This window comes from Dendronephthya gigantea, unplaced genomic scaffold, assembly GCF_004324835.1.
Source record: "Dendronephthya gigantea isolate DGI-Jeju-01 unplaced genomic scaffold, DenGig_1.0 000029F, whole genome shotgun sequence".
Lineage (NCBI taxonomy): Eukaryota > Metazoa > Cnidaria > Anthozoa > Malacalcyonacea > Nephtheidae > Dendronephthya > Dendronephthya gigantea.
In genome coordinates this window covers 353197-377620 of record NW_021163039.1, presented here as the reverse complement: position 1 = coordinate 377620, position 24424 = coordinate 353197, and the positions used below count along the sequence as shown (strand labels likewise).

The 24424-nt window shown below is 35.9% G+C and overlaps 2 protein-coding genes across 5 annotated transcripts; both read left to right on the top strand.

The window, feature by feature from the left end:
* The first annotated feature begins 321 nt into the window (after window positions 1–321).
* LOC114524090 lies at window positions 322–12669 on the top strand. Of its 4 annotated transcripts, XM_028545205.1 has the most exons (3): window positions 322–522; window positions 2136–2283; window positions 10035–12669. In XM_028545205.1, the coding sequence occupies exon 3, from the start codon at window positions 10084–10086 to the stop codon at window positions 12148–12150; it is 2067 nt and encodes a 688-aa protein (XP_028401006.1). In that variant the 5' UTR covers window positions 322–522; window positions 2136–2283; window positions 10035–10083; the 3' UTR covers window positions 12151–12669. The 4 variants fall into 4 exon arrangements, with proteins under 4 accessions (XP_028401006.1, XP_028401009.1, XP_028401007.1 ...); XM_028545208.1 differs by lacking the exon at window positions 2136–2283; XM_028545206.1 differs by lacking the exon at window positions 322–522 and having other exon boundaries at window positions 2117–2283.
* A 1005-nt stretch (window positions 12670–13674) lies between these two features.
* On the top strand, window positions 13675–22657 carry LOC114524092. The gene is made up of 2 exons (XM_028545209.1): window positions 13675–13769; window positions 21325–22657. Exon 2 carries the CDS (start codon window positions 21331–21333, stop codon window positions 22471–22473), a length of 1143 nt encoding a protein of 380 aa, XP_028401010.1. The 5' UTR covers window positions 13675–13769; window positions 21325–21330; the 3' UTR covers window positions 22474–22657.
* Window positions 22658–24424: the final 1767 nt, after the last annotated feature.

The following is a 24424-nucleotide window of genomic DNA, read 5'->3' as shown; positions in this document are numbered from 1 at the left end:
TTCGCCAGAAACAAACATTTTACGAGACGATAGAGATGGGTCAATGTAAACTAATTCTAAGTACTTCCTACTCGATATCGCTGATACTGAGAAACGTATCAATACTTCCGATACTAAGAAAAAGTGTGGCATTTTCTATTGCCATTCCCATTTCCTGAACCGCAGTCAGTAGCTCCATTGTACTCATATGCATAAACATGATTAATTCTTTGGGTACACACATGGGGTTCCCCAGAAAACACGTCCCGCTTGTTTTCAGTGAACGCATTTATCGTTTAAATTCTGACACATTTCAACAACGAAGTGTAGTGCGCAAGTGGTTGGTTTATGCACAGTAACTGTGGTTGATGTTAGCATTTATCGTTTAAATTCTGACACATTTCAACAACAAAGTGTAGTGCGCAAGTGGTTGGTTTATCCACCGTAACTGTGGCTGATGTGAACGCATTTATCGTTTAAATTCTGACACATTTCGACAACAAACTATACTGCGCAAGTGGCTATATCGCACAGCAAATCAAGGTGAGGAAGGTCTTAAAATATATAAACTATAGAAACACAGCGGGAATTTTCCCGCCGAACTTGACAAGCGAAGCGATATAATGAGAATTTGTAATTGAATCGAATTATAATATTTGTATAAAATCTTTTTATTGAGTTATACTTATAAAAGAAATAGGAAACATACACACTGACCTTTGCATCGGGGTTCCCAGAAAACGCAGTCCCGCACTGGTTTCAGTGAATGCATTTATCGTTTAGACTCTAACACATTTTAAACAACATAGTGTAGTGCGCAAGTGGTTGGTTTATGGACAGCAACTGTGGTTGATGTGAACGCATTTATCGTTTAAATTCTGACACATTGACACATTTTCTGACACATCTCATAAATTGTAGCTAAATGCGAATATTTGAAAGTATGCAAGGAACATGTACTTCGTTTTCGCTAGAAACAAACATTTTACGAGACGATAGAGATGGGTCAATATAAACTAATTCTAAGTACTTCCTACTCGATATCGCTGATACTGAGAAACGTATCAATACTTCCGATACTAAGAAAAAGTGTGGCATTTTCTATTCCCATTCCCATTTCCTGAACCGCAGTAAGTAGCTCCATTGTACTCATATGTATAAACATGATTAATTCTTGGTACACACATGGGGGCCGTTCCCAGAAAACGCAGTCCCGCACTGGTTTCAGTGAATGCATTTATCGTTTAGACTCTAACACATTTAAACATCATAGTGTAGTGCGCAAGTGGTTGGTTTATGCACAGTAACTGTGGTTGATGTGAACGCATTTATCGTTTAAATTCTGACACATTTCAACAACAAACTATAGTGTGCAAGTGGCTATATCGCACAACAAATCTGGGCGAAGAAATTAACAAATATAAAGACGAGTCTAACGCCTGCAATCTAAAAACTCGCTCGCATTCCAAACTCATTTAGTGGGAGATTTGAATCACGTCGTAGCGATTCAATGACGGTATTTTTAGCTACTCGAATATGAACTTATTTTCAGTGTTTTACCCGATATATTCTCACATGGGTCAGTGATAAAAGAAATTACAAGTCACATTCAATGAGCACGAGTGTGAGTAATTTTGTTAGCGTTGATCGTGAGAGAAGCCGGACTGAGAAGTCGTGCTTATTTTTATATGTCTTCGAAACGCTTGCCAGTTCGCCTGCAGACCACATGTTCCCAATTGGGGATGCTTACCGAAAACCTATTCCTAGTCTTGTGCATTACATTTCTCAATGGATGAATAAGGCCACGTCTATCTCATAAATTGTAGCTAAATGCGAATATTTGCAATATGCAAGGAAAATGTACTTCGTTTTCGCTAGAAACAAACATTTTACGACACGATAGAGATGGGTCATTATAAACTAATTCTAAGTACTTCCTACTCGATATCGTTGATACTGAGAAACGTATCAATACTTCCGATACTAAGAAAAAGTGTGCATTTTCTATTCCATTCCCATTTCCTGAACCGCAGTCAGTAGCTCCATTGTACTCATATGTATAAACATGATTAATTCTTGGTACACACATGGGGGCCGTTCCCAGAAAACGCAGTCCCGCACTGGTTTCAGTGAACGCATTTATCGTTTAAATTCAGACACATTTCAACAACGAAGTGTAGTGCGCAAGTGGTTGGTTTATGCACAGTAACTGTGGTTGATGTTAATGCATTTATCGTTTAAATTCTGACACATTTCAACAACAAACTATACTGCGCAAGTGGCTATATCGCACAGCAAATCAAGGTAAGGTGAGGAAGTTCTTAAAATGTTGTTAATGGAAAATTATATAAAGACGAGTCCAACGCCTGTATTCTAAAATCTCACTCACACTCAAACTGATTTGAGTGCGAGATTTGAATCACGTCGTAGCGATTCAATGACGGTATTTCTACTCGAATATGAACTTATTTTCAGTGTTTTAACTTGAAACTTTCTATTGACCAAAGATAGGACTCGATATATAAGGAATAAGAGCACGTTGTAGCTAAATGCGAATATTTGCAAGGAATATATATTTCGTTTTCACTAGAAACAATCATTTTACGAGACGATAGAGATGGGTCAATATAAACTAATACTAAGTACTTCCTACTCAATATCGCTGATGCTGAAAAACGTATCAATACTTCCGATACTAAGAGAAAGAGAAATTTTCTATTTCCATTTCTTGAACTGCAGTCAGTCGCTCCATTGTATTCATATGTATATACATGATTAATTCTTGGTACGCAGTCCCGCACTGCCACTGGTTTCAGTTAATGCATTTAACGTTTAAATTCAACAACAAAGTGTAGTACGCATGTGGCTGGTTTATGCACAGCAACTGTGGCTGATGTTAATGCATTTATCATTTACATTTTGGCACATTTCAACAACAAACTATAGTGCGCAAGTGGCTATATCGCACAACAAATCAAGTTGAGGATTGTGTTAAAATTTTACAAACGGAAATTTTAAAGATAAGTTACATGCACTCATTCATGAGTGCAGTGACTCATGTTTGTGAGTAAACTTTTGAATTCAGATGTAGCTAAACAGTGGCGAACTCAGAATAAGTCGCAATCTCTCTGATAGTTTTCGGTTCAAAAATAATTTTATATTCTTTTGAAATCCATTGGAAATAACAGTGTTATTAAGGTGTTTTGAATTGAAATTAAACCGCGTAAATTATTCTGACTAACCTTAGATCAGCTACTTGCTGTAAGCATTGATTGAATTTTTGACACATTTCAACAGCAAAGTGTAGTGCGCAAGTTGCTATACCGCACAACAAATCAAGGCGAAGAAATTCATAAATCATGATAAAGACGAGTCTATAACGCCTGTATTCTAAAAACTCACCCGCATTCCAAACTCATTTAGTTGGAGATTTGAATCACCTCGTAGCGATTCAATGGCGGTATTTCTACTCGAATATGAACTTATTTTCAGTGTTTTACCCGATATATTCTCACATGGATCAGTGATAAAAGAAATTACAAGTCACATTCAATGAGCATGAGTGTGAGTAATTTTGTTAGCGTTGATCGTGAGAGAAGCCGGACTCAGAAGTCGAGCTTATTATTTATATGTCTTCGAAACGCTTGCCGGTTCGCCTGCAAACCACATGTTCCCAATCGGGGATGCTTACCGAAAACCTAGTCCTTGTCTTGTGCATTATATTTTTCAATGGATGGAATAAGGCCACGTCTATCTCATAAATTGTAGCTAAATGCGAATATTTGAAAGTATGCAAGGAGTATGTACTTCGTTTCCGCCAGAAACAAACATTTTACGAGACGATAGAGATGGGTCATTATAAACTAATTCTAAGTACTTCCTACTCGATATCGCTGATACTGAGAAACGTATCAATACTTCCGATACTAAGAAAAAGAGTGGCATTTTCTATTCTCATTTCCTGAACCGCAGTCGGTAGCTCCATTGTACTCATATGTATAAACATGATTAATTCTTGGTACACACTGACCTTTGCATGGGGTTTCCCAGAAAACGCAGTCCCGCACTGGTTTCAGTGAATACATTTATCGTTTAAATTCTGACACATTTCAACAACGAAGTTGTAGGGAAATGCGAATATTTGCAAATATTCAAGGATTTATGTACTTCGTTTCTGCCAGAAATAAACATGTCACGGGACGACCGCATGATGATGTCATGCAGATTACTGATATTATATAAATCAGAATCCGAGAAATCGGATGAACAGTATTTTCAGTACTTTTTTATTTTTGCGCGTGTAAATTTAGCACATGTTGGGAATGCTCAAGATGACATAATTTCATTCAAACAAAATACCCAGTATCGTATCGAATCAAAAAGCTGGTATCGCGCATCACGGGACCACCAACCGCTCTTCATTACAGCCAGTGAGCCTGTAGTGAACAGCGGTTGGTCGTCTCGTGATGCGCATATGTAAGGTATACGTTGGTATATGTAAGGTCACTGCCACTGACTCTTGCATGGGGGTTCCCAGAAAACGCAGTCCCGCACTGGTTTCAGTGAACGCATTTATCGTTTAAATTCTGACACATTTCAACAACGAAGTGTAGTGCGCAAGTGGTTGGTTTATGGACAGTAACTGTGGCTGACGTGAGCGCATTTATCGTTTAATTTCTGACACATTTCGACAACAAATTATAGTACGCAAGTTGCTATATCGCACAACAAATCAAGGTGAGGAAATTCTTAATATGTCATTAAGGAAAATTATGTAAAGACGAGTCTAACGCCTGTTTTCTAAAAGCTCACTCGCATTCAAACTCATTGAGTGGGAGATTTGAATCACGTCGTAGCGATTCAATGACGGTATTTCCACTCGAATATGAACTTATTTTCAGTGTTTTACCTTGAAACCTTCCATTGACTAAAGATACGACCCTATATATTCTCACATGGATCAGTGATGAAAGAAATTCTCAGTTATGCTCATCAGTTGAGTAATTTTGTGAGCGTTGATGCTGAAAGAGGTCGAGTTTATTCGATGTCTTCGAAATATTTGTTCGTGTGCAACCAAATGTTCCCAATCGGAGATGCTTACCGAAAACGTAGTCCTTGTCTTATTGTGCATTACATTACAACAAATAAAGACACGTTTATCTCATAAATTGTAGCTAAACGGTCTAAATGCGAATATTTGCAAGTATGCAAGGAATATGTACTTCGTTTCCGCCAGAAACAAACATTTTACGAGACGATAGAGATGGGTCAATATGAACTAATACTAAATACTTCCTACTCGATATCGCTGATACTAAGAAACGTATCAATACTTCCGATACTAAGAAAAAGTGTGGCATTTTCTATTCCCATTTCCTGAACCGCAGTCAGTAGCTCCATTGTATTCATATGTATATACATGATTAGTTCTTAGAAAACGCATTGCTGTCCCGCACTGGTTTCAGTGAATGCATTTATCGTTTAAATTCTGACACATTTCAACAACAAAGTGTAGTGCGCAAGTGGTTGGTTTATGCACAGTAACTGTGGTTGATGTGAACGCATTAATCGTTTAATTTCTGACACTGCATGGCATTTCGACAACAAACTATAGCTCGCAAGTGGCTATACCGCACAACAAATCCAGGTGAGGAAGTTGTTAAAATGTTATTAACCGGAAAATTATAGAAAGACGAGTCAACGCTTGTATTCAAAAATCTTGCTTACACCCAAACTCATTGAGTGGGAGATTTGAATCACGTCGTAGCGATTCAATGACGGTATTTCTACTCGAATATGAACTTATTTTCAGTGTTTTACCTTGAAAATTTCCATCGATTTAAGATAGGACTCTCAAAAGAAATTCTCAGTTATGCTCATCAGTTGAGTAATTTTGTGAGCGTTGATGCTGAGAGAGGTCGAGTTTATTTATGTCTTCGAAATGTTTGTTCGTGTGCAAACCACATGTTCCCAATCGGGGATGCTTACCGAAAACCTATTACTAGTCTTGTGCATTACATTTCTCAATGGAAGGAATAAGGGTAGGCCATAGATTCTACGTTTCCACTAGAAACAAACATGTTACGACACGATAGAGATGGGTCAATATAAACTAATACAATAAGTACTTCCTACTCAATATCGCTGATACTGAGAAACGTATCAATACTTCCGCGATACTAAAAAAAACATAGGTTACTTCGGAACAGTACTGTACATACATACATTTATATATATATATATATATATATATATTAATATATATATATATACAGGCGCGGATCTAGGGGTAGGCAACATAGTCAAGTGACTATGGTAAATTATCCAGATAATAATTACAAAATTCCCCGTTCCCAATTCCCAAAGTATTCATTCATAAGTGGAAACATGCAGTTCATTATTCATATTTTCATATCACAGTCCAGTTATTTATTGATATACAGCTCATTGGTGTTTAGGCAAGCCATGAAGCAAGCCAATGAGAGGCAGCTATTTTGCCTATGCCTGGCGGCCGATACAGCCTTTTGATTGGCTAATAGCTTTTTTGCCTAACCAAGACGAATTTGCCTAACTTGACGTAATCAGGAAGCCTTATGATTGGGTAATTTTTTTAAATTCTATTCTTTCATTGGCTTGAAGATTTTGCCTATCTTTGGCGAGGTGAACCAATCACTGTGCTTCGTGAGCATGCCTGTGTTAGTCGAGTTAGTCATGTTAGGCAAAGACCAGGCAAAGAGTGGAAACATGGCTTTTCAAATTTCAATCGCTCTGAGCATCGAAGGATTAAATTTCGAAGTTAGCTTCTGGTTTTTCGCGTTCGCTTTGTTATTGTGTTATTTTACAATGTCTTCATCGTCTTGTAGTGATTTGTACGAGCCATTCGAACGATTTAGAGTGTCTAAATGACGCGATATTTATGCGACGTTTCGATCTTTGTATTTATGAAGGCGACACGCTCAAGGCTGAGCTCAAATTTTTGTGTGGAATTATATGTGCCGAAGCACGCTCTTAATGGCAAGAAAAAGGCTTGTACTGCAATAAGTTAACTATATTTTGTTTATTCCATGCTACGCTTCTATATAACTGTGTTTTTAGATCTCAAATCGGCAAAATTATTGTCGAACAACAACAAGCATGGCTAGTTCGTTTAGTATTCAAATATAAATTTACATATGTCTGCGCCGGCCGGGTCAAAGGTTGCTGTATATGAATATATAACTTAAATATGATATGAAAGACACAAACTTAGCATATTCACTTTTAGTTACTTATTATTATTCGTATTCCTGATGTATATCACATGTATAAATACGTTCATATAAAAATTATGAGTGAATATACATGATGTTGACATTGTAACTCTGCCGTCAGTCCGCGATATAATTGAAATTGATGGATACTTGATCTAGCGTGATTTTAATTTCCTGTTTTGAATATTTTCCTACTTCTCCTGAGTTCTGATCAGCTTCGGCCCTAGTACTAGTAGGTAACAATAATACTCAAAGTTGGGACTACTCAAAGTAGGGACTAAGGAATACTTTGGGAATAAGTAGATTCTCCCCTCAATGTCCTCTCAAAAACAATTATTAGCGTATATTTTTAAAAGTGTATCCTAGGCATGCTGATGAGCCCTAATATGGGGCGAAGCAGTTCAGCTGGTAGTCTCAAGACTATCATTTAAAAAATCGAACATCTTTTGATATGCCTGTAAATGAGTCATGCGTGACGCCATACGTGACGTCATAAATGACGTCATAAAATTTGACTAAGGTATGAAAAATCCTAGATCCGCACCTGTATATATATATATATATATATATATATATATATATATATATATGTGTGTGTGTGTGTGTGTGTGTGTGTATTAATTCACAAACAAGGATTTGTCATTCAGAAAAGAAAGATACACTACATGCAGTATATAGAACTTTACACTTATTGAGTCCGGCAAGCTTTAACTATATATATCGCCGCTGTTGAGGTACGATTTAGTAAATTTTACACTAATTTGAATATAACAGTTATTCACTTGCGCCATTTCGCTCGTACACGAACTGTATAAACGAATCGATTTCAAAATTATTCACTCGGTGTTTCTGAAATAATACAGAGACGTTTCAAATGCAATCAATAATCGTGTTAACTGCCGAAATACATATAAGTGTGGAAGTGGCTGAACAGTTTTCAACGTATATTATATGAACGTAAAGGCCAAATTTAATTTTATTGCGACTTGTGACATGCCTGGCACCTGACACAGTTAGAAAACATTTCTGGCGGCAAACCGTAGTTGATTTTCTTTGAATTAAGGGGCCTGTGAATTAGTTAGCTAATGCCCGAGCTTTTCGCAAAAATATTTTTAACACGGTAGCTAGCTATATATAAGCCTATATTAGCTGTTTTTATCAAACCGTATTTTATCGCTGCATAATAAATTTGAACAATGAAAAATAATGACAATACTATGAATTAACAACAATACTGAAAATAAATATCCATATGGCTAGAACTATATATAAATTATTATTTGTTGTCCTTGTTATGATTTGTTGTGTGTTGTTCGGAAAATTAATTTGTCAATGCCTATGACATTTTTCATTAAATCTTGTGAAGATTCACTGAAATCATTGAATGGTTATATCGTGTATAGTATATTATATCGCTACTTGCACTGCGACGCGTAGATGGCTGATTTTTATACCTATTATTGTTTTAATTCTTCAGTAATATAACATTCTCATGTAAGCATATTTGAGAAGTGAAATCTAAAATCTAAACCATCTTTTGAACATCTCAAAACAAAAGTGTGAAATCAGTAAATTTCGCACCATTGCAATAATCGAGAGATTAACGCCACAATTAGAACAATTAGGAAAAGTCTTAATTTTCAGGTATTACCGCAGATTTTTAGTTAGAAACACTGCGGGCTCGTCAACAAGCCTTTCTTGAAGTTATTCAACGTGGTTTGAGGTTCGTAGCTATTTTAAAGAGAAAATCAAATCGATTCTTTTCGATCGCGCTGAAGGCGCAATTACGGACTCCCGTCAACAAATAAGCGCTTGATGACCGCGAAACAGACGGTGGTATTTTTTACTTCTATCTTTTATATCTGTAGAGAAAATTATAAGATTGATTGATACCATTCATATAAGCACTAAAGATTTTTTTGCCTTGCTATAGTATCACTTTTGACTTCTTAGAACCAGTTCCTGAATACCAAGAATCTGAACCCAGCAATCATCATATTAATCATAGTTTCCGTAGAACAGCACAGCATGCTCACTAAATACTGATATTAAACGCTTGTACGTTCTTTAAAACATTTCGGCATGATTAGCTATATACATTTTCCATATTACAGTTAAAGATCGTCTTCCAATTCAAATGATCTTATAAACCCAACAAGATATAGCTTACAATTACTTTATACACCCTTCACACACGCTGATTAAAATACCCGCGTTTAAAACTCCTGTAGCCTAAATTGAAAGTTACTTTCTGTATACACGTTCGTTAAAACATGTTTTAGATTCAAGTTATTAATTTCAAGTAGAATAATATTAAATACAGCTTCATTAAAATCTAGATGCTTATATTACAATCCTAAATTGAGAAGCGGCTTCTGCGCTCATCTCGTCGTAATCGTACTTAAATAAGCGTGTAAAGATGTGTCTCTAGCACTCGGTGACATGCAGGAAACTACGGGACCCTTAAGTTGCTTGCATATTTACGGCTGCATTTCAATTCCTTTCACTTTCAATTTTGTGTCAATTTGGCATGTTTTCTAAATGCATTAATTATTGTTATGGGTCTCGGACTATTCAACCTTACTTGTATAATTTGTGAAACTGATCATTGCATGTCTAGTCTACATGACATATTCATAAAAAATCTTTATAGTAACATGACGGTGCAATCTTCATGAGTAAAAATACAGCGATAATCATTTCAAGTGTAAAAAAGGAAAACATATATAAAGACAACTCAAATATACCTACAGAGAATTGTTAAGTCTTATTTACAAACTAATTTTTTATACATTACTGTTGCAGGTTTTCCACAGTGAACTGTATTTGGTAATATCCCCACAATCCATGCAAAATGACTTCACTTGTTTACCTTGCGTTCGCTGCTTGTTTTCTCTTTCTTTCTTCGGCTGGTCTTGATCAAGGAAATGCAACATCTTCATCACGAAATACGAATTTTACGATCAACGAGCAAATGACAACTTCCAATCTGACGTCCAACCAATCCATCATCTGCGGAGATGACGAGGTCAAACTTCGAATTAATAAGTCAGATATCGAGAAAATTCTGAGTCTTATGCATAAGTATACTACCAATGTCGTCGAGATAGAAGTGACTATCAGTTCAAATAGGAATTACTCAAGACTCAAATGGTCCTGGGCAAGCAAAATTGGTCGAACAATTCTCTCACTGATTGCAAAAGAAAACTTTGTCCTTAACTCTTCATTCAGTTCATTTAATACGCGATCTTATCACCTAACCACACTCAAAGCTGGTATCGAAAAAGTGAATATTATGGTTACAGAGGAGAAGTACGGGTGTTTGCCGAAAGGAAACAATGGATCTGAAAATGTTTTTGACTTTCTGCTGCAGGAGCTTTTTCGTTTAGACGAAGTTCATGATTATAAGTTATGCCGTCTACATAGAGATGAGAAAAACGAGAAACAATACAACTGCTGTAGGGTGGTGAATCACGGAAAGCTGACAATTTGCGCTGAATATTCATCAATTATACTCAAACATGCTGATAGTTACATATTTTATGGAGTGGCATTCCTCTTTCTTCTAATCGATATTCCTCTGCTGGGGAATTATTTATCATCATTCCATGTGGAAAGTGATCGCTACGAGATTACTGACAGTCCAATGGCACTTTCATACATTTTTTATTATGTGTTTATCAAGGCATCGAAAAGTTGCGCGAAAAAGTGTTTTAGAAGGTTCGCGTTTGCGTTGGTAGTTTCGGTGATTCTCTCTGTTTATTTCTCAGGACGGGGTTGGATTGTCTTTTCATCGGTGTGGGGCGTTTTTTTCACGGTTGTTGATGTCTTTGCGTTATCTGCAGGTGGTAATTCACGTGGTGATGATAAAAACGATGACAATATCTATGAGAAATCTCTTTTGTTAGTTACATTACCTGCAAACGTTAAATTTTGGTGGAAAATGATCACCAAGTCTCCCTGTTTAACAGATGGGCTTTTATCAAAAGCAATTCGAATTTTCTTATTTGTGATCTTTTACCCATTGTTTTTTTTGTTTACTTGTGTACTTGCTTTGGGTGGCATCCTACTTCCTCCTCTTCGAACGATTTTCTCACATTCTGCTAGTCGATTTCAATCTGTTATCGGGGGTGCACTTTGGATGCTTTTTATCTCGTCTCTTCTCCTTGTAACTCTAATCGCTATATATGTCGCTTTTTTTGCTCTACTTTCTTCTGCACTCCATTTAGTCATTGGCTTTTATCTAAACGGATCATTTTACAGCCCAATCGTTACACCTATATTACTTTTTGTTGTCTATTCTTGGCGAGACTGGAGATCGTTTGTAGAAACAAAGTACCTACAACTTAAAACAAAGATTTATGAAGTTTGCAACGAACATGAAGAAATTCTGAAACATGAAGAAATTCTGAAACATGAAGAAATTCTGGAAAATGAAGAAATTCTGGAACATGAAGAAATTCTGGAATATGAAGAAATTCTGACAGAAGGCGAATCGAATAACGAGTTTGAGGTGAACATCAATGATGGAACAGTTCCGGAAGCTCTTTATGACAAATTGCGGGAAAAAATCTTTCCGTATAACAAAGTATTGTTTCATTTCTTCATCCGAATGTATTTCATGGTCAATTTTTGCCTTCTTGTGTTTGTCATGATTTTTTTAGCCCAAGAATCCAACATTTCTGGACCAGTTCAAATCACCAGCACATTCGTCATAGCAACTCTTCCGTTTGTATTTACCATATTATTGCCCGAACATACATTTGAACAAAAAGATACCCACAACAAGAGTCTAAAACAGAAAATCAAGAAATTTATGACAATATTGAGTAAAACTGGCGATATTGTAAAGGTTAAGGTTGAATGCGAAGCAGTAAACATCATAGACATAATTGATTCATCCATCGACTTAGAGTGCTAGAATATAATTTCCTGGCTCAGCTACATATTAAGGCTTAGAGTCTGTTTGTACAAAAGTCGGATAGCTCTATCCACCCTTTAGCGGCTATTTCTAAAATTGCACATTGTTAACCTCAATAGTTCTCTTTAATAAATGTTGCTCTCAAAGCTGTAATATTTTTGCCGTTCAAGCCTCAGCAACAGTTGAGAATTCACTATATCCGCTGGATAGCGCTCTTCAGCTTTCGTTTAATCATCCCTTGATTAGTCAGTGTTTTGTAAGTATTCACCATGCATGATTAGTGTTTTATAAATATATTATTATTATATTATTATTTGTAAGTATATTACCGTTATTACCTGATTAGTATATTGCAATTATATAACTGTCATATAACTCTTTAATATAGCGCAAATGAATGTAACCGATCGATAAGTAATGCAACTATATTTACGAATTCATAGTTCTCGCAGTATTAGCGTAATCTTCATATAATATTGTTATAATTAAGCTTTTTAGATATTTAGGATGAATACAATGTAATGGCACACAGTCTTCTTCTCTTTTTTTGTTTATCTTTCCCGCAAGACTTTCTACAGGGGGCTTTTCAGAGGGGTATTTTCAAAAGTTTGTCGAGATTTCCCCGTCTTGCGTCAAAAAGATCAGCAACAGCGTTCGGAAATAGGTCAGTCGACGTCCGAAGTTCCAAACGTACTGGATTTTTTATGAAACAGAGAATTCAGGTATCTTAAAAACTTGAGCAAGTCGATTGGTTCACGTAATTATTCACAGGCAGGTGTTCTTTACCGCATCTTCTCAACAGTTGAAAATTATTCTAAAGATAATTTCTCTTTAAATTTTCTCTGGAGTAACTGTGATAGGTGTAAGGGTAATACTGAGCATTCTAGCGTTCGCAGGGAAATGAATAAATATCTCTGTCATGTGGGAAAAATGTAATTATATTAAGGCGATGAGGGGAGTTGCAAGGTCGTAACAGCGTTCCGGGAAGAAAGGTTTTTGATACAGCCTGAATATCAAACCACTTGACACGACCCGCGACCGCTTAACGGAGTTTTAAACATGAATTATTATTTGCCGCTTCAGCTGTATTTGGGATGTTGTTATGTATGCACTTTTTGTTATAATTATGTCACACATTTACTTTTGACTTACGTAATGGCCTCGCTTCCAATACGCAAGCGGATTGGTTCACGTAATTGTTTAAGTACAGATGCATGTTCTTAAATTAATTTCCCTTAATTTGTTAGATTTCGAAATTAATCATTCAAATATTTACAAAAATACGAGCTAATGTTAAACTGTTTTAACTCAAAATTTTTCAATTTAAGTCTGGCTTCCATACGACGCGGAGTATGTCGCCCAGTTGCGGGTGGGAGTTTTAAAAATGGCGACAATAAACGAAAAGACCTTGCCAGTGCCACATGCTCGAGTGCCCATCGTCATCATAATCATCATCTAGGCCTATTGCGCCAATGAGGCGCACAGGGCCTGCCGAGTGCCCATAGCAACTATATATAAACGATTTAGCCTACGACTTCCTGGCTTTGCGTTTCAGGTATTGTATCGCTCACCACTGCCTTCAGTTTTCTGTCTTCAACTCGAATTCCATCCACGCCCAGGTAAGTTGTATATAAACTTAAATTAAGTAAAGAGGCTGGAAAGGACTAAAATTATATTCCTGCAGCGCTAGGTAGCTATATAAACGGTGAAGCAATGCCAAGTGGATATAAAGATAAATTGTAGATACTTTTTAGCATTTCGCTCGATAGGATAAATGTCATGATGAAGGTTCATAGTTGTTAGAGAATATTGTTCGATTCTCTAATCTCTATCTGTCATACAATTTTGACTCTTGCCTTTCCGTAACATAGTGGCTAAACCAATGAATCTGCTTCATATACGTGCGATTTCTGTATATCAGTTGTTATCCATATATGCCGATATTTTTATAACTGCTCCCGGTTCAATCTCAAGCCGGTTTTCCACTAGCTATATTTTTCGCGCGAAGCGAATTTATTTCTTTCGATTTCAGTTGTATTTTAACAAAATTTGTTAAAACCAGATGTTGCAGGTGCTCACCTGCGTAGTGAAAAACGTAGTGAAAAACAAGCTTTATATTTCCGCTCAATTCTCAATGAACGTCGTGAAACTTGTGTTATTTATCTCCATTAAGCGAAGTGTTAAAATTACATATGATTTTTTTGCCCATGCATATGATATTTTGTGTGTACAATAAATGATACTACAATGCAAGTGATCCTATGGCAAAGAAAATTCGAAGAAATTTGCATTATGCAAATTCATGACAAGCATATTATTCATTATTCACGATTTCTTGCTATGAACACTATATTTGTTATAAATGTATGGAAAAATTATCCTCTAGCATCCTAGCTGCTTTGCTGGCAGTTTGTCAATGTTTTTCAAGGGATTCGACATTGATATATTTATGATGTCGATAATCCAGCTTGAAATTTTTGCACTAATATGTTCACTTTAGATCTTCGGGTAATATAGCCACCTAAAATTAGCGTTTTCATGCTTTCCTCCTTTTAAGTTTTAAGTTGTCCAAACTATAATCTCAATGGATAACGCGTGATTGTACCAACGGCAACAGTAATCTGAAGTGAATACAGCATGGAACAAAACGAAATCGTCTTCGAAACGAAATAATTATGACGTTGTTCAATAAATACGAGATATAGCTACGCAACGGAAAAAAATGTGCCTAGAATAGACGAAACACTTCTCGACGTTTCGACCAGCAGGGGTTACTTTTTTGGTCGCTTTGTCAAACAATCACGTGCATGGACAATACATTTATATTAATACATTCTTTCCTAGCTGTAACGGTATAGATACAATTGCTTTTGTGCTGTCAATAAACCCTAAGTCTAAATCTAGAACACATTCTATGCATGAGTTACAACAACTATATGACTATGCCGCCTGTGACAGCCTTTCACGACAGGTATAGCATACGAAAGACTCACTTAAGTATATATAGACCTCTTCACGAAATGAATTGATTTTAGCTGCTCATAAATAGATTTCTTTCTTTTTCCTTGAAAATCCCAATAAATTTTAACATTGCTGAAAATCATAGCTTATATACGTACCTTGAATCTAAATTACGAAAATAATTTCTAAATGTTTTATCCAAGAACGATCCTGGGGCAGGTTGTTCGAAAGGCGTTTAGCTTAAACGGTGGATAAGCCAAAGTTTAAAAATACTCTCATATAGGTCTTGTAAATGACTGAACCTGTATCTTATATGCATTTAATATGTACTTTCATTGACAATTAAACTATTTACATCGTAATATTTCAGCTCAGTTTTTCAATAAATAGATAATTTGATTTTCTATTTTTAACTTATCCACCGTTTAAGCTAAACGCCTTTGGAACAACCGGCCCCAGGTTAAATAACATTAATTATACCAACATTAATTATCCAATAGTACTACAAAAGCAAAGAACTTCAGAAGCGTGTTAGTTAAACTTTGTTATAAAATTCGATGCATAATTTAACATATCTTGGAAGCATGAGTCATTGTTTGTGTTACGTGGTGAAACTTAAAGGCTGATTACATAGAGTGTTTTCAGCCCGGGCTGAGTTTCATGCCATGTAATTCAAAAATACCGCTTTGGCCCCGGTGAAACTCAAACCGGGCTGAAAAGAAACCATATAATCAGCCCCTAAAGGACCCGTAAGTTTGATATATAAACATATTATAGATAGAAAATCAAACATGTTTAAGAGAAAATATACGTACTGAGATTTTTACGACGCACACCCTGTGTTGCATCTTCTGCATGTGTTCTTGCGTGGGTTAAACGTAGTATTCATGATGTTAATGTTAAGACTGAAAGATAGCTACACAAAGTTGAAAATGGTTGACATAGGCCTGTTTAGCGTCACGTTTGCGTTTCGTTATAACTGTGAATCTGTATAGGGGGGGAACGTTCGTGAGCTGCCACCATACATGATTGGTGGTACAAAGCGAAAAAAAATGTGAAATTTGATTGTGGCAAACCGGTGCTTTAGGTAACCATTCAGTAAGCTGTTAGCAGTCATAGTTCGAGTATATCTTCCTCTATGTACGCCCTTAACACTAAGTAAGTCCGGGTACTGTGCACGTTACGAATTGTGTGTTGAAAATAGGAAATTGCCGTAAAACTTTAATGCCGGATAAATTAATTTAATTTAATTTAATTTAATTTTAATTTTTTATAATTTATTAACTTCGCCACGGACATATAATAACTAAGTCATTACAACATATATTACCTAACGTTACTAGACAAAAACAAGAAAAAGAAAAATGTGGCAGGGAAATCGCAACAGCTAATACGCCAATTACTGCGGTCCCGTAATAAACGAAAGTAAAACTAAAAAAACGCAAAAAGGAACCCAAAAATAAAAAGCCTGGTTGAAAATCACAATATGATAAGCCTAGTCCATATTAACGCGTGTAACAATAAATATAGAGTTGTATAACGTTGCTTTTGCGTGGACAAACAAAGCGTTTGCAGTTCGTATTAAAACCGAACCTGTCCTTCTTCAGCCAATGAGGCCCAAAACTTGTGCCTGTTTTGCACGCTTTTGTAGCTTACACTACCATTATTGAATCTACAACAACATGCACAATTAAGTGTAAATGCCCTATTTTTGTACATCTTTAAAAACTATATGGTTAAATACACTTTATATCACTATTACATTAATACATTAGCAGGAAATATTTTTCTATGTCGCGTAATATATGCTCAAAACCTCAGTTATATCTTCATGCAACAGCACTAAAAATTTTCAGCATTAAAAATGTTTTGCAAACATAAAAAGCATCCACAAAGTATGTTTACTGTATAATCTCAAAATATTGCGAAAATAAGCTGTGTGAGACAAGTTTAAGAGTTGTTTGCATATTTAAACGCGGTTGTATATCGATCAATTCCTTTCACTTTCGATTCTGTGTCGTTAAGCCATCTGCTCAGGAAATACGTTGATAAAACATTGGAACTTGAACTATTATTCCCGTTAGATATTGATTAATCAACAATTACTTATATAATTATTTAATGTGAAATCATTGCTTTCTTTAAATATTCACCAAACATCATTTACCACGGTATGATCACGGCACAAATACCACGGTACGATCTTCAATGGAACAATAAAATGCATGCAGCAATGATTGTTTTTGTGATGGTTTCATCTGACGAGAGAACGAGTAGCAATTTGCTATCGACATGCACAACATATAAAATAAAACCTTATACATGCCGTTATTTCCTTGGAATATCAAAGTACAAATCGATAGTTCAACCTGATTCAAAACTCGAAATCTTCATTTCACCGTAAAAAATGATAACTTGCATACTTCATTCCGAGTTGCACTCCTGTAGAGATATCTGTAAAAGACCGACAAATTTTGTGCCGCTCACCAGTGTTAGCCAGTAGCCACAAACAGGCTAAGAGTGTATTGGACGTTTGTTCCTGAAAATTAACTGAAATTAAACACCAGTGGCAGTGGAATCGTGGTACCATTCGATTGAATCAATCTTGAGTGAAACATCGTTGATATTAAGGTAGAACATGCTAACTCAGTTTTGAATTTACGTAGATTTGTCAATTCACAATGATTTGTCACTTGGTTCAAAAATATCAGTACTGGTTCAGTAGGCCATCAGTCGTAGCTATAAACGTATATCATTATATACTCTATAGTACAATCGGTATAAAAATGTGAACGGAAAAGTTTAGTAACAAACAAAATTATCACTCGCCCCATGCATTTTAGCCTTTATAAAGTTATAGTACCGATATATTTGTTTTCAAAGTTAGGCACTATTTAAGAAATAGAAAACATTCGTGATGGTGAACGTTTGGGAAAAATTCGCTCGCGCGACCGTATAAAATTGAATTAATTAATTCATTCTTCGGTGTATTTGCGGTGTATCGATTATTTTCTCGAAATTAATATATCTAGGTACAGGGTGTATACTAAAACAATTAGACAACTCGCCTTCGTTGCCTATTAGCAAATAGTCGAGAATAAATAGAAACACGCGTGGGAGTTTGGGAGAACGAGAAATAATCCCACTGATTATATCTCGTTCTCCCAAACTCCCACAAGTGTTTCTACATAACTGTATAGAAACACAGAAAAAAATGTCGTTGACTATTCGCTCATAGACAACTCGGACTCGTTGTCTAATTGTTAAATAGAAACATGCTTCTCGACCAATCAGCACGCACGTACTATAAATGTTATATTATAATTATAATTATGATTAGAATATGAAAATAACGATTGGAAATTACAGCAATATACATGTTGTAACAAGTCGATATATACTATAATTACTTACTTGTTCAAAAAAGTGCATTCGCTCGGATTTTAAACCAAGAGTGTGTATAGCTAACTATATAGTCTGGAAAAAATTGTACGTAGCAACGGAATTGTATTCTAAACCGACGTTCAATCTCAATTTATATTTGTTTTGTATGATTGAAGAACTTGTCGTTCACTGAATTCGGCACAATTATATAATTGTCAAATGAATGCTCTTAAAAAGGGGAAGCCATATGTGCCATTATAGTAATCGCGTGCTGATTGGTCGAGAAGCGTGTTTCTATAACTATGTAGAAAACGCAACTTTTTCCCGAACTTGACAGTAGTTTAGTGAGATTAGAATTAACACCACTACAGTGTGTATAAAAAATTATATTCCAAATTTCGCTTGTTTTACGCAGAATATATGTGACAAGGTTGGTTGATTTGACATTGGTGATTTTTACACAATTGTTAAGTTAATTTATTTGTCTTTCAAATGACATCCACGCACGCGTCATTCTGTTAAAAAATGAAAGTTTGTGAAACAAGGCTTTGAAATGCTAATTATCACTGAAAACAGAAATGCAAATTTATTGCAAACTTCTCCTTGTGCAAAACAAACGCCTTGTTCATTGAATTAAGTTTTGCATTATCTTGTGTCCTAGGTGCCACTTCGAAATTCCATAACAGGGTATTGCTGGGGCTCGGAACCGCGCGCCTGCTAGGAGAGTCTGGAAAAATTTTGAAAATACATAGGCCTCTGAAATAGCCGCAAATGCATCTCAAGGATTATTGGGAAATAGAACTACTTTGTAAAGTTTCCAGCATGTTTGGCGCTCATATACAAAAACATTAAACAATAAACCATGCTTTGGTTATGATGTCAAATATTTGATATGGATAACCACGCTGTTTTAATGGTCTAATACTTGTCCTATGTAAAGTTGCAAACATGTTTCGTGCTCATATACAAACATTAAACAATATAACCATGCTTTGGTTATGAAATCAAATATTTTGACGTGGATAACCACGCTGTTTTAATGGTCAAATGCTTGTCCTAGCTATATGTAAAGTGGCAAGTATTTTTCGTGCCCATATACAGATATTAAAATATATAACCATGCTTTGGCTATGAAATCGAATATTTTGACGTAGATAACCACTAGTTAAATGGTCAAATACTTGTCCTATGTAAATTTGCAAGTATTTTTCGTGCCCATGCATATACGAATATTAAACAATGTAACCATGCTTTGGCAATGAATGTCAAATATTTTGACATGGATAACCACGTTTTTTTAATGGTCAAATGCTTGTCCTATGTAAAGTTGCAAGCATGTTTCGTGCTCATATACAAACATTAAACAATACAAACAACCAAAGAGGCTCCTCTTTCAAGTTTGACAATGGCGCAGTAGTTGTTGGCTTCTCTCAATGTTAAGCGGAAGGATTAAATTATGAGAGACCAAGAAACGGTACATTCGACATGGCTGAATATATAGGAAAATGGTATACTCGACCATGGTCAAATATGGCCGGAAAACGGTATACTCGAACATGGATAATCACGCTGTTTTAATGGTCAAATGCTGGTCCTAGCTATATGTAAAGTTTCAAGCATGTTTGGTGCTCATATACAAACAACTATATAAAGTTGCAAGTTGCAAGCATCGACCATGGTCGAATATACGGAAAAACGGTACATTCGACCATGTCGAATATACCGGAAAATTTGGTTATGATGTCAAATATTTTGACATGGATAACCACGCTGTTTTAATGGTCAAATGTTTGTCCCTTTTGTCTCTGTTTTTTTATTTTGGCTAAACCATATGTACTGAACATAACTAATTTCAATCCATTTGTAAACATGGCGAATTTATTACGACAGATATCGTTGGAAATTAGAGACTCGAGATTAAAGACTAATTACGGAAAAATTATTGGTGGGGCTAAAGCCCAGCGAGCCACCCTGCTCCGCGGTTTCTGGTCATAAGCAGAAACCGATTTGATTTTGATTTCAAGTAACCATTTTTAGCAGACGATAACTTGGTTATTTCTGGTCATATTGATACACGAAAGATATAATCGAAAACTTAATAGGCTAGTCTTTCTTGCCATACAAAAATTATATCATTAAGTGTAGTTTTTTTTATATAGCAGTCTGTCAAAGTTTAATTCGAATTCTTTTTATACACCCTGTACAACATATTTTTGCCTATAAGTAAAATTGCATAGAAAAAAAAATATTTAGTGTAGTTTTTTGTACTTTAATTAACTCAGATTATAATTAAACAGTTGCCATTCTCACCCCCAAGGTTTTAATGACTGGAGGTTGATTAAAAATATACAATATTAGTATATTTTCAGTATTGAAAAATGGCCTTTGAGCATTCTGATTGGCTCCCTCAGCAGTAACTCTGAGGCAATAGTTACTGCTCAGAGCAGTTTGAGCAGTAACTATTGCTTTTCCCCAAAAAAACATGGCTGAAAATACTCAAAATCAAAATTGTATTTATAAAATAAACACGTGTATCAGTTGTATTTATAAATGAAACTTTTTCAATACTGAAATTATACTAAAACAATTCGTCGCCTCAGGCTCGGTGATTACAAGTCTGCCGAGATTTAACAAAGCATGAGATGACCAGTTTGTGGTATTGAAATCAGTATGGCATAAACGTAGCAGTCATTACGACTATAGCATGTTCTTATTTGATTTCAATAAAAACTTATTTTAATACCACATGTAAACAGACCTTAAATAGAGGACAAAAAATTATTATAAATACAACATTGTACCTGAAGTAAATGAATTTTTGTTTTTTAGTTCGAAATGGCCGGAGAATGTTCATCGTCATGGCCTAAATTAACTTTGGAACCACCTAGGAAAAGAGTGGAAAGTCATCGTGATAAAGAGCCGTATAATAGCTCTAAAGCAGCTCTACTACAATCACTGAGTGAAGCAGAAGACACACTTAAACAACTTGGACATGACGCACTTCGAAAACGAATTGAAGATTTGCGTGGAAAAGTAAAAGATGTTTTAGAAGATCAAGAAGAAGAAATAAAGAATCTTCGACGCGAAGTAAAAGATTTAACCGATGAAGTGTCTAGTCTGAAAGCAGAAAAAGACGAGCTGGAGCAAACGCTCGCACTGGCTCAAGTTACGTGGTCATGGGAAGCACATCTAGCAAGATTTGTGGTCGATCCTAATGAAAAAATTTACAAAAATGGCAGGTTTGATCAAATGAGTAAATATCTGAAGAAAACAAGTTGGAGGAATAATCTTTGGAAGGAAATACAAGACAAAGTAGCGCAGTGGTCAGGTAGACATTGGCAAGTAGTTAAAAATATAAGAAAGGAGAGAAATTGTATTGCGCATCCAGATTTAATTAACTTTGACTATGTAGAAAGTGAACTTGCCAAGATTTCTCCCGAATACCGGAAGAAGATGGAAGACATGTTGGACATGCTCAAGATGACAGCTAGCTTAATGAAGTTTGGACGACTAGCCAGAAACTACAAGGACAAGGATACGCTTTCCAGAAATTCCCGAAAACGGTTGAGTGAAATTATTTCGTGGGATCGTAAATTTGAAGAAATCGAGGGCCTACAAAATATGGAACACGAGGAGGCGAAAAAGTACTTGCAAACGTACGTTGGTAATCCTGGAAATATCCAAGAGTATTTTACCCTCGTCGATTCAATCAAAGATGAAAATGGCAAACAATTGGGAAAACTGGCCTGGAAGTTTGCGAATTCTTATCCATCTACCAACCAGGAAACAAAAGATGCGCTTGAAAAATTGCAGGCATTGTACCCAAAAAGTGAGCACAACAATCGCTACTTTAAAGAAAGAATCAGTTTTGGAGTTGACGTTGCAAGGCTGCATATCCCCGACTTCCTGCCAAAGAATTTGTGGAAGCGAGGCGTAGAAATCATGAAGAAATATTTTAAAGGACTTGATTCTATATAAGCTTATATTGATTTAGCTGTGAATGTTTCGTGCGCCATTCTAAAAAAGATAAAAACACACTATACTCCGTACTCCTTATATTTCAAAACGTATAAATGATTTTTTATGTCATCATAAGTGAATGGCCAAATATGAATATAGAGTTTTGTTAATTGATTATAGATAGAAGCAAATGTTAATAGTATAACCATGTATGAAAACAGGCATTAGTCTAAAAATAAATAAAATAAACATGCTCAAGCATAGCTCAAAGCTATCATTCGTACCCGTTTTTGTTCGCTTTCAGTAGATGAGATGGCTACTTCCAAATAACAAAGAATATGAACGTTCCTAAAATTCACGATATACAGTGGCAAAGAGGGAAAGCACATGCCTCCCCCCCCTGCAAATAATCTCCAGAATCTGTTTTCAGGTTTGTCGAAATTTAAAAAGAAAGCTAGGTTAACTATTTAAAAGATTTACTAAAGTTTACAGAGTAAGAATTCTGATTTATTCCGTACCTTCCCAGGACAGGCGTTTATTTTTGCGCGGGTAAATTTAACACATGTTGGGAATGCTCAAGATGACATAATTTCATTCAAACAAAATACTCAGTATCGTATCGAATCAAAAAGCTGATATCGCGCATCACGGGACGACCAACCGCTGTTCACTACAGCCAGTGAGCCAGTAGTTGGCATTTTCTATTCCTATTTCCATTTCCACTTCCTGAACTGCACTCAGTCGCTCCATTGTATTTCATATGTATATACATGATTAATTCTTGGTACACACTGACCCTTGCATGGGGTTCCCAGAAAACGCAGTCCCGCACTGGTTTGAGTGATCATGAATGCATTTATCGTTTAAATTCAACAGCAACTGGTGTAGTACGCAAGTGGCTGGTTTATGCACAGCAACTGTGGCTGATGTTAATGCATTTATCATTTACATTTTGACACATTTCAACAACAAACTATAGTGCGCATGTGCCAAATCGCACAACAAATCAAGTTGAGGAAGTTGTTAAAATTTTACAAACGGAAATTTTAAAGATAAGTTACATGTTTGTGAGTAAACTTTTGAATGCAGATGTAAACAGTGGCGAACTCAGAATAAGTCGCAATCTCCCTGATAGTTTTCGGTTTAAAAATATATTCTAGAAACAAACATTTTACGAGACGATATATAGAAATGGGTCAATAGCCGAATTTATATTAGAAGACGGATTTTCGTCTGAGACGGAGAACTCGTCTGACGGATTTCCGTCTAAACTTCTCCGTCGTTTGAACGGAAAAGTTGGACGGAGAAATTAAGACGAAGAACCTATGGTTTACCGAATTTATATCAAGACGAGTTACCCGTCTGCGTCGAGTTCTCCGTCTCAGACGGAAATCCGTCTTCTAATATAAATTCGGCTAATATAAACTAATTCTAAGTACTTCCTACTCGATATCGCTGATACTTAGAAACGTATCAATACTTCCGATACTAAGAAATAGAGTGGCATTTTCTATTCGCATTCCCATTTCCTGAACCGCAGTCAGTAGCTCCATTGTACTCATATGTATAAACATGATTAATTCTTGGTACACACATGCGGGCCGTTCCCAGAAAACGCAGTCCCGCACTGGTTTCAGTGAATGCGTTTATCGTTTAGACTCTAACACATTTAAACAACATAGTGTAGTGCGCAAGTGGTTGGTTTATGCACAGTAACTGTGGTTGATGTGAACGCATTTATCGTTTAAATTCTGACACATTTCATTGACAAACTATAGTGTGCAAGTGGCTATATCGCACAACAAATCAAGGCGAAGAAATTAACAAATATAAAGACGAGTCTAACGCCTGCAATCTAAAAACTCGCTCGCATTCCAAACTCATTTAGTGGGAGATTTGAATCACGTCGTAGCGATTCAATGACGGTATTTCTAGCTACTCGAATATGAACTTATTTTCAGTGTTTAAT

What these genes read in the sequence shown, in the direction of transcription:
- LOC114524090 (XM_028545208.1), top strand. Translation starts at nt 10,084, where the DNA reads ATGACTTCACTTGTTTACCTTGCGTTCGCTGCTTGTTTTCTCTTTCTT.
- LOC114524092 (XM_028545209.1), top strand. Translation starts at nt 21,331, where the DNA reads ATGGCCGGAGAATGTTCATCGTCATGGCCTAAATTAACTTTGGAACCA.